The sequence below is a fragment of the Abramis brama genome (assembly GCF_963993115.1).
Source record: "Abramis brama genome assembly, chromosome: 1".
NCBI classification, from domain to species: Eukaryota; Metazoa; Chordata; class Actinopteri; order Cypriniformes; family Leuciscidae; genus Abramis; species Abramis brama.
The window spans coordinates 43,596,014-43,607,215 of NC_139963.1; the positions used below are offsets into that span (position 1 = coordinate 43,596,014).

Genomic DNA, 11,202 nt, shown 5'->3' on the forward strand with positions numbered 1-11,202 from the left:
AATAGAACTTGCTGGTAAACCCACAAAGAGAGAATTACAATAATCAAGCCTCGATGTGATGAAGGCATGGATAAGCCTCTCTGCATCAGGCCTAGAGAGAAAGGGTCTAATGAGAGCAATGTTCTGCAGATGGAAAAAAGCAACCTTTGTAATGTTTTTAAAATGAGAATTAAGTGAGCTGAGCATCAAAGATAAATCCCTTGATCAATCAAGGGTATTGTCTAATGAAAGTTTAAAATCATTACATTTACTGACATTAGAGTGCCAATTAATACAATTTCAGTTTTGGAACAATTTAGTTTAAGAAAGTTGTGTTTCATCCACATCATGATTTCCAATGAACAGGCAGAGAGAGTCGAAGAGGCAGCATATAAACACTAAATAAAACGGGATCCAAAACTGACCCCTGAGGGACACCCTGACACAAAGGCACGGTCTGAGATCTGTTAGTACCCAGGTAAACAATTTGGGAGCGATCTGAGAGGTAAGATTTGAACCAGTTCAACAGTTCCAGACAGACCAGTCAAATCTGTCCAATAATATGCTGTGACATATGGTATCGAATGCAGCATTAAGATCTAACAAAACCAAAATGCCACAAGCCCCAGAATTAGCTATAACGAGGAGGTTATTCAAGACCCTGACTAGTGCAGTCTCTGTACTGTGTCTAGATCTAAACCCAGATTGAAAGTTTCTAGTAGGCAATTTGTATAGAGATGAGTTTGGAGTTGGCCAACAACCACACACATGCCAGGAAAGGAACATTTGAAACGGGTCTATAATTTGACATATCGGCAATATCATCTTTGCTGTGCATTGCTGGGACAGGAGGCAATGCAACAATATTTTGTGCATATTTGTTACACAAAAGGCACGTTTTAATGATGTAAATTGAATAATATTGGAGCAAAGATTGTGTTAATGTTCTGTTGAGTTTTGTGGGTCAGCATTGTGCTGAGTGAAGAGTAGAGCCTGTGCTTCAGTCCAAGATAAGAAAAAAGAAACATTGATAATATGCTGCATGTTGCTTTATTTAAATGGCAATAACTGTATTTCAGTGATGTTTATTAGCTACTTTATACATTTTTTTTCTTATTTCACTTCTTAATTAAAATACACCAAGTATTTGCATTATGCAGTTTAATAAATGTAAATAAATGTACAGTCCATTGTTGTCCAAACACTTTTTTGTATGTTTTTATATTAAGATAGATAGATAGATAGATAGATAGATACTTTTATTCATCCCGAAGGAAATTTAAGGCATCCAGTAGCTTAAACAGCACATATCCACATATATCACACATATAAAGATAAAAGTAATAATAATATATATATATATATATATATATATAAATATATTAAAAAATATTAACTATGACTATGAATAAAAGGGGAGGGGTACAGTTGATCGTGAAGATGAGCGAGAGGCTGGGGGGGCATGCTGTGAACAGATTAAGGTAGGTGGGGGGTGCGGTGTGGGGGTTGGGCAAGCCATTGCAGCGGTAGCAGGGCAATCAAACCTGTTGTAGAACTGGTTGAGCTGGTTTGCTCTCACACCACATCCCCTTCCACTAACAACTTACAACTTTGAGTAAAACATGCTTGAGAAATGTAAGGCAATCAGTTTCCATATTATTAAAGTTTATGAACAAACTTGTTAAGAAAACGTTTTTTAAAACTTTTAAGTTGACTGAACCAAGTGCTCAACTTGTAAAATTGAGTTACCAATACTCAAGTTTTCTAAGTAAACTCATTAAGTAAAGAATGTTGAATGAATTTGTATATTTAAGTATTTATAACAAGGTTTCTTGCTCTTGTTAATTTTACTTAATTACTTCAAGTTGAATTTACTTAAAAAGCATGATACAATAATGGTTCATGAATATTTTAATATTTTTTTTTATAGTGTTGCGATATAAACTACAGCAGTGCTCAGTGCATTAAATCATTAACCATATTAACAAGCGATCAATCAACGTATTAAACTCACCTGTACTGCCAAAAATTACTAAAACATCAACTCGAATTTGTGAAATAATACTTTTCTTTTCCCTAATAATGTAAGATGCAAGATACTTTATTGTCATTGTACATTGTCATTAAACATAAACATACACATTAAATTACATTTAAAAAGCATATCGCACATTATATAAAAAGTGTTGGAGTGCATGTGTTGAATGTCCTTCAACTTTTAAAAACAGTCCTCAATCCTTGATAGTTATAAAGAATTATGGATTTGCTGTAAAAAAGAAAAAAAAGAAAAGGATTCTGGAGGTGTGGAATGTCTAAGGGCAGCACTTTTAAGGCTTTATTGCTTGATTCATGTTCCTGTCTTTTTTTAACAAGCTAAAGAAGGTTAATGATTCACCACAGGGTGTCACATACATGCTGATGTAACGATACCAACCCTCTATTCTCATGGATATTTACAATTAGTTTAGGATCACGCAAGGTCCCTCCCTTAAAAAGCAGCTTTAAATCTGTGAGTGCATCAGTTCAGAAGCTGAGAGAGAAAATGGCTGTAATCGAGTCACTTCTGCAGTTTCTCAGCACAGGTACATTACTGGGTGCTTTGCTGTTGCTTCTGGTTTTGTATTTGCTTACCTCTGGATCCAGATCTCAGAAAGAGGGGAAAGAGCCACCGGGACCCAAACCTCTGCCGCTGCTGGGGAACCTGCTGACCCTTGACCTCGAGAGACCCTTTGACACCTTTTTTGAGGTGAGAACTTGATACGTTTAAAATGAATAGTGGTCTAACATTTTAAGATTTGTCTTTTTTTGTGTCCTCCAGCTGTCCAAAACCTATGGAAACATATTCCAAGTGTTTTTGGGTCCCAGAAAAACTGTGGTCTTAGTTGGGTACAAAACTGTCAAAGAAGCTCTTGTGAACTATGCAGAAGAGTTCGGCGACAGAAAAATTGGACCTGGTTTCAGGATAATGAATGATGAACATGGTAGGAATCTTTGTTGTTTTCTTAACACTGTAAATGTTAGACATGTTGAAAAAACAAACATGTTGCAAATCCTTCCAGTCAGCGTCCCGGACAAGCGATAATGTCGAACCCTGATATGTTTTCCTTGATTGGGTTTCCCTGAAAATAATTACTTTGTTGAAAACGAAAGTAAAAGAGTGACGCACGTTCATGGCGTTTCACCATGATGAGGGTTCCGTGTCTTTATTAAACTCTACACATAATAATGATTTATCTGTCACCCACCCTTGATTAATTGGAATGTTATGTTTTTATTACTTGGCCCGCCCAACCCGCGGATTATGATGATCCGCGCAGCACTATCGGCAAACTATACGGTTTGAGAATGGACACAGGCCGGGAACCCGCAACAGAACCATCACGGTGGAAAAAGTGTTTCTGACGCCGCCTTCACACTGGCAGTTGAAACCAGCTCCATAATACGCAATACGCCCCCAGCGGACGTCGTACTACACCGTTGAAAAGCGTCGGAAGCGAGTAGAACAAAAATGGCGGAGAGATTAACGATTTTTGATTTAATTAATTTTAGATTAATTGATTTTGTCAGTGTCAGAATGTACAATTCTGTATGATCTCTCTGTTGAGGGGGTCAGAGACAGGCTGCTGCGTGGAAGAAAGTTCCCCAGGACGTTGACATGTCAGGTCGGCTAAATGTGATATAGTGGTATAGGGCTTTTAATTGTATTAACTGCCCTAATAACGTTAGAAAATCATGAAAATAAAAAAATGACATGACAACTTATCGTTATAAAATCATTATTTATTTTATTAAAAGTTAAGAATTCAGGGCTACGTTCAGCCCCGACAAAACGTTGCACAACGTTTTTTAAACAGAAACGGTGGTGCGTTGAACACACTGTTCTGATGACGCAAGAGTTGCAACTATGGCAGCTGAGAAGGCTATTCTTTGTGTTCTCTGTGAAGAATTTTCGGAGCCTGATGAAGTCGGTATAAATATGTGTTTAATACTACAAAATATGCCCGATGTTACAGTTACTGCACTTGCCGCCCAGAACAAAAGAGAACATCCCAATCGAGAGAAGGGATTGCTGAAACTGAAATGGAAGCAAACATCTTACCTAATTCAGACTAAAACACATCTATTTAGCCTCACATACTGACTTTATTTGTAGTTCATACTGTTTTAATACCCTGTATTTTCTTTCTCATTTTTAGGAAAAGCACTTAACTACCATTGTTTATTTCTATACCAATACACTTGCAATGAAGCTAAAATAAACAACTACATCATTTTGTTGATATCCTATATTTTTTACAATAAAACTTTCGACAAACATGTCTTCTAATATCCTCAGTTGTTGCCTATACCGAGCTGCATCGAACACATTTGTAAATTTAATACTTTCCTTGAACCCATTGTGCGAGTTCACTTTAATACCACGTGCTTTATATACATGTTGTTGCTGATTGGACTGCAGTTCTGACACACCCACCAAACAAGAGAAAACGTATCTCAAACCCCGTTGCACACCGGTGCACGCCGTTTCCAGGAAACATGACGTTCAACCCGGAAACCGTAGCAAAACGTTGCGCACCGTTTTGAACTTAAACATGCCCCAGGTTTGTTTATCAGTACCATAGCAACGCTAACTTCCGCTGGAATTGTCGGATAGGAACCGTCCGTAGCCTTTCGCAAGAGTTCAATTTTTTGAACGCATCCGGATGACCAATGGACACGATTTTTTTCGCACCGCACTCGTTCGGACCCGCTTCGGACCCATTCGCATGCGGTCTGCGAATCTACATAGGAAATGAATGACTTCCGGTCGTTTTGTAGCCGTATCGGAGCTGATTTCAACTGCCAGTGTGAAGGCGGCGTGAGCATGTGACTGTGTGTCCAAGTTTTGTCGAGAGCTGGAGGCGGCACGAAATTTGACGGAGGCGGCCGCCTTGTAATTATCTATGCAGGAAAACCCCTGCTTTCAGTTCCTTGTGGCCTCTCCAGGCTAATTTAATTGGGTTTACCTACTGAAGTAAAAACTATTTTTTTTATATTAAATTTGACACTAATATGAGCTCATTATAAACATGCAAAAAACATGTGGTGGTGAACAACTTACTTGCTTACAACTTACAGTGTGCAAGCGTGATTGACATAACGTGAGGTTGTATTTATTTTTTAACGTCCGTTGTATTAAGTGTGTGTACCTTCCGTCTTCTATGCACCTGTTTGAGTTATATTGTGAGTAAAACTTCGTCTGCCTGCACCACACCGAGACAATTATTGTAATGTATGTACTATTGGGTATCATCGTTTTTGTGATAAGCCTGCCACCTTGTGGTGACCTATATAGTGATGTATTGAGAATTGAGCTCAGTTACAGTTCAGTAAAAGAATAACGTGAGTTGCACAGCAAACAATTGTGTTGCGTTATTATTTATCTGCGAGCAGACACGACAATTATTATTATGACCACTAAAAACTGTCATTAAAGTCTGTGAAAAGGGTCTATTATGCATTTGTTTTGTTTGACTATTTTTGTTGTTTAATTTGCCAATTTTATTTGCTGTCTTGTGTCAGTAGTAGCACAACAAAAACAGCAAATAAATGTGTTATTGTTACAATTAATACAAATTAATAACATTTCATTGTTTCCATTGTTTTGTTGTGCATGCTGAATATTGAAGTCTGTGTGTGACTCAAGAATGGACAATTGCAAGATATTTTCACAAATATAGAGGGATTATATCAACCCAAATACAAGTTTCACAGGTTTCATAAGTGTTAGCAATACAATTGTAAAAGATCATTATTCAACATGAAAAATAAAGTTAAGAAATTAGATCACCTTTTAAAGGCAACCTATTTATTACTTCCCTTCCTCTGAAACCAAATAACTGTGTTTTTCTTGTTGCATCACTGCATCAATAGGAAGAGAACTACAATAATATAAATGAAGTTCCAAGTGCCCAACCAAAGGGAACACTGATCGCCATAATGATGAGTTCAAAAATATTTTAGGGAAATTAACATAAATTTATGAAGTCAGCTTATGTGATGTTCTCTCAAATGTTTCAGTTATTTTGACAATTCCACATTCAAGATGATGACTTTAGGAAATGAGTGAATGCAGAGAAAGATAACTGCAGAAGTGAGGAAATGAGTGAAAAGAATGAGTGAAAAGTCTTTTAAGAATTGCCCCTTGGGTTTTCTGAGTAAATGCATAGTATGTGAATAGTATAGATTACTATATTTACAATTAAGTTTAGACATTAAGTAAAGTTAGCTAAAAATTGACAGTTATAACAACTGTTGGATTTTACAATGTATTCAGTGGTGAAATGACTTGTCGCTCATTAACCTGACATATAACATGTATAAGCAAGCTGACCCTGTATAAGTCCCAGAGGTCTAAGGTTAATGTATGTTTAACCCAGTAAGTAATAATTTTCTGCTTGTGTTGTTGCTGAGACTCACGGTCAGTTGGTTTTGTCTGTGTTGATCAGGAATCCTCTTTTCCAATGGAGAGAACTGGAGAGAGATGCGACGCTTTGCTCTCAGCAACCTGCGGGACTTCGGGATGGGCAAGAGAGGAAGTGAAGAGAAAATCATAGAGGAAATTCAGTATCTGAAAGGAGAGTTTGATAAGTTTGAAGGTACAAGCTGAAACACATTTATGGACATCTGCAATCATAGTTTATATGAGTTTATATATCTTAGTTGGATCCGTTGAGAGACATTTGTTTGCTCTTCACAGGGAAACCCTTTGACACAACACAGCCTGTGAACTACGCTGTGTCAAACATCATCTCATCTATTGTGTACGGCAGCAGATTTGAATACAAAGACCCTCAATTCACAGAAATGGTTGACAGGGCAAATGAAAATGTTCGAGTTGGTGGATCGGCTTCTATGATGGTATGGAAGTATGTTTTACTTTATGTTTTTAGTGACTTTTTTAAACTCATTAATACATGCATTTTTTTTTCTCTGTGTGTACTTGTAGCTTTATAATATATTTCCATGGTTGGGTCCATTCCTCAACAGCAAAAGGATTCTTGTAAGAAATGTGTTGAAAACTAGAGCAGAAATGACAAAGTTGATCACTGGACTGCTGGAGACTCTGAATCCACAAGACCGCAGAGGGTTTGTCGACTCCTTTCTCATCCGCAAACAGAGGGACGAGGTACAGAAATCTCCTTGTTCCATAGAAATACAGGAGAAAGTGAAAAGTAATCATCAGCTTTGATATTTAAACTGAATTATTTATTTAATTATTAGTCATAGATATTAAATGAAAATTAAATATGCACAAAAGATGCTAAAACTAAATATAATTGGCAACATAATACAATAAGGTTCCTTTTGTAAACATTAATTAATTTAAGATGAACTAACAATTAAAAATACTTCTAAAGCATGTATTCATCATAGTTCATGTTAATTTCAACATTATTAACACATTATTCAAATTAAAAGTTAGTTAAAAGTTATTTTTTTCCTAAGGCTGGCCACACACTTTTAAAGCCGATTTTGGCCTGATTTGCGCCCCCAATGATCTGGGGTGTGTGACCTGATTCAAGGCTTCTTGCAAACGACTTTTGGTCCAAAATAATCCTCAAGTGCGTGGTGTCATTACGATTATTTTACTGCTCCCGATCACGTCAGAGCCCACACAATCTCAAATCATAAATATCAAACATGTTCTCATGACTCTTGATCGGGCTGCCTCTGATGTAATACCCGCGATAGCCAATGAGAGCGAGCAAACTTAACCAACCGGATGTTGCGTGCTTCTATAGCTGAAACTTGGCAGCCACAAACAAGCCACAAAAGTGGAGTATTGAGAAAGAAGATCACCCATATTATTTTCTCCTTTGTTTTTCTTCCCACAAAACTCTCGCCAGGAGAACCAGCTGACGACGTTGATCGTCCTCCATTTGTTTTTCTTCTCAAGTTTGATCTCGTGAGTCTCCATGAGATATCATCTCACTGTGAAAATGTTAATACAATGGACAGGTGTGCGGTCTCGCGGTCCAGGACGAATCTTCTAGTGTGTGCATTCGGAAGATTAAAATGCTAAAAATGCTAAAAATTGGTTCAAACTGCTCTGTGGTCTCCCACAGTTTTAAAATCTAAAATCAGTTTTAAAAATCGTCTAGTGTGCCCCAGGCCTTACATTAAAAAAAGAATAATTACTTTAACAAAGGTATTGCTCATGGTTAGTTCATGTTAATGCTAACTACTAATGGGACCTTATTGTAAAGTGTTACTATCACATTTTGTCTGAGTTTCAGTTGTATTTTTATTGGTTTCCTGTTCTGTTTCCTCTGTTAGCTTTTGGTCATTCATTGTTTGATTAATGCATTGCACCTGTTTCTCGTTTCATGCATTGCTTTGTTTCTTTTTCTCCAAAGTTTGTATTGTTTGTATTTTGGTTCGTAAAATACAACTACATGAATTTTGATGTTAAAGTTTTCTAATTATTAGAAGTTTAATTGAGCATTTTGAATGTATTTTTGCATGTCAGCAATCCTGTAAGAAGGACACACACTTTCACCAGGAGAATCTTCTTGTGACGGTGGCAAATCTGTTTGTCGCTGGTACTGACACCACAGGAACGACTCTGCGCTGGGGTTTGATGCTCATGGCCAAATACCCTCATATACAGGGTAAAAGCACAGTAATGCCAAGAGTTTTTCCTCAATGCTGAGTTTAATGTTGTCTACAGGAACAAATGTGTGTTGCATTTTTGTGCAGATCAAATTCATGAGGAGATTGACCGAGTGATCGGTGGACGTCAGCCAGTGGTGGAAGATAGAAAGAAATTACCGTATACAGATGCAGTGATTCATGAAACCCAGAGACTGGCTAATATTGTTCCCTTGAGTCTGCCGCATATAACCAGCTGTGATGTTCACTTCAATGGATACTTCATCAAGAAGGTCAGTGAGAAGAATAAATATTTAGCCCTAGAAAAAATACTATGTGCATCTTGAACATTGTCTTTTCTCCATTTTCTAGGGTACCACTGTAGTTCCTCTGCTGACGTCTGTTTTGAAGGATCCAAGCGAATGGGAGAAACCGAACAGCTTTTACCCAGAACACTTCCTAGATGAGAAGGGCCAGTTTGTCAAGAGAGACGCTTTCATGCCCTTTTCTGCAGGTATACGCTCCACTCTAAACACCCAGTGTTTTGAAGAAAGAATAATTTCTTTTGAAATTTAAATAGTTTGTCTGTATCTGTATCTCTCTCTCTCTCTCTCTTGCTCTCTTTCTCTCTCTCTCTCAGGCCGAAGGGTTTGTTTGGGAGAGAGTTTGGCCAGGATGGAGCTCTTCCTGTTCTTCACTTCCCTCCTTCAGAGCTACCGCTTCACAACTCCACCTGGAGTGTCTGAAGATGATCTGGATCTCAAAGGAATAGTGGGAATCACGTTGAATCCGTCCCCACACAAGCTGTGTGCGATCAGACGCTCCTGATACTGGACAATCAAAACAGAAAGAAGACATTTTTCCTCAGTTTAAATAAGAACTGGAATGATTAAATTCACAAAATGTATGCGAATAACTCCACAAACCAAAATCACTTCTGACTTTTTTTATTGCATAAAACATCTTGAGCAGCAGGTGCATATTGTGTTTGTTAATTTCTTTTATGAAAACGTTTTGTAGTAAAAAATATAATTAAAAAATGTGTTGTTTTCACACAATGTGTAAATCATCTCTACTGAAATGTTAAAATAATTTTTGCAAACAAAAATCTGATTAATAATTCAAATAAATCATTGCTGCGGTAATGACAGTTTATATCGGTAAGGACACAATGTTAATGGCACATGTTAATAATGTAACCTTAACAATAGGTTACTGTAGAGATAAACAGTAACAGATAAAAACAGAAGGTAGTTTGTCAAAGATAGTAGAGGTATTGCAGAAAAGACTTTTCTTGTTTCAAATAATAACACATGTATGAATTTCTATTGTAACAACAAACTTAATTTGAGGCCTTCAGTATTTTGTTTTGTTTCTTTTGTTTATCCTCCACTGTCTTAACTCTTCATATCTGTTTGGGTCTTTTCTCACTACCCCTCTTCTGTCATCTTATTGTAGGTTAATCTGGTATCATCAAGGGTTACAAAAATGACATGTTTATATATAGTTTACAATAGATTTAATATTTGCAATGTACACTGATCAGCCACAGCATTAAAACCACCTGCCTAATATCATGTAGTTTCCCCTCATGCTGCCAAAACAGCTCTGATATGTCAAGGCAAGGACTCCACAAGACCTCTGTATGTGTCCTGTGGTATCAGATTGTGAGGTGGGGCCTCCATGGTTCAGATTTGTTCATCAAGCACATCTCACATACCCCTTTTCCACCAAGGCAGTGCTGGTGCCGGTTCAGAGCCGGTGCCTACTCGCGAACCAGTTCTTTGTGTTTCGACAGCCAAAGAACCGGTTCTCGGCCAGGAAAATTGGTTCCAAAGCGGCACCAACTCTTTGCTGGACTAGAACCGTTCTTTAACCACGTCATGCTTACGTCGGGGGCTGGGGGCGGGGTTATTGTCGAACTTCTTCTCGAGCATAATCTCCGTCTATAATCCAGACGAGCAGCACAAATGTGTTCTAAACGTCTTCTTCTGACCCCAATATAGGATCGCGAAGCAAGGAGAAACATTTGCATAAAGACAATGTAGTCCAACATTGTAATTGTTATGTTTGAATTTGGCGCAAGCCTTTCTAGGAAAGCTAAGACGTAGCCTATGGCAACGTACACAGTGATATAACAACGTCGTTCGCTGGGCTCTCTAGTCAGTGGAAAAACAAACAGGTTCTGAGAAGGTTCGCAAGTTGAACCAACTTTGAACCAGCACCAGTTCCGAACCAGTTCTTTTTTGGTGGAAAAGGGGTAATAGATGCTCAATCGGATTGAGCTATGGGGAATTTTGAAGCCAAGGCAACACCTAGAACTCTTTGTCATGTCCCTCAAACCCTTCCTGAACAATTTTTGCATTGTGGCAGCGTGCATTGTCCTGCTGAAACAGGCCACTGCCATCATTGCCACCATTGCCACAAATTTAGGTAGGTGATACGTGTCAAAGTAACATCCACATGAATGCCAGGACCCAAAGTTTCCTAGCAGAACATTGCCCTGTGCATCACACTCCATCCACCGGCCTGCCTTCTTCCCACAGTGCATCCTGCTGCTGTCTCTTGGTCGGGTGGTCCAGTCCTGAC

At 38.1% G+C, this 11,202-nt stretch overlaps 1 protein-coding gene across 1 annotated transcript; it reads left to right on the plus strand.

Moving 5' to 3' along the window:
• The first annotated feature begins 2,372 nt into the window (after nucleotides 1-2,372).
• On the plus strand, nucleotides 2,373-10,183 carry LOC311095331 (cytochrome P450 2K1-like). Its single transcript, XM_084133804.1, has 9 exons — nucleotides 2,373-2,725; nucleotides 2,798-2,960; nucleotides 6,468-6,617; nucleotides 6,719-6,879; nucleotides 6,968-7,147; nucleotides 8,492-8,633; nucleotides 8,722-8,906; nucleotides 8,986-9,127; nucleotides 9,254-10,183. Exons 1-9 carry the CDS (start codon nucleotides 2,522-2,524, stop codon nucleotides 9,439-9,441), a joined length of 1,515 nt encoding a protein of 504 aa, XP_083989930.1. The 5' UTR covers nucleotides 2,373-2,521; the 3' UTR covers nucleotides 9,442-10,183.
• Nucleotides 10,184-11,202: the final 1,019 nt, after the last annotated feature.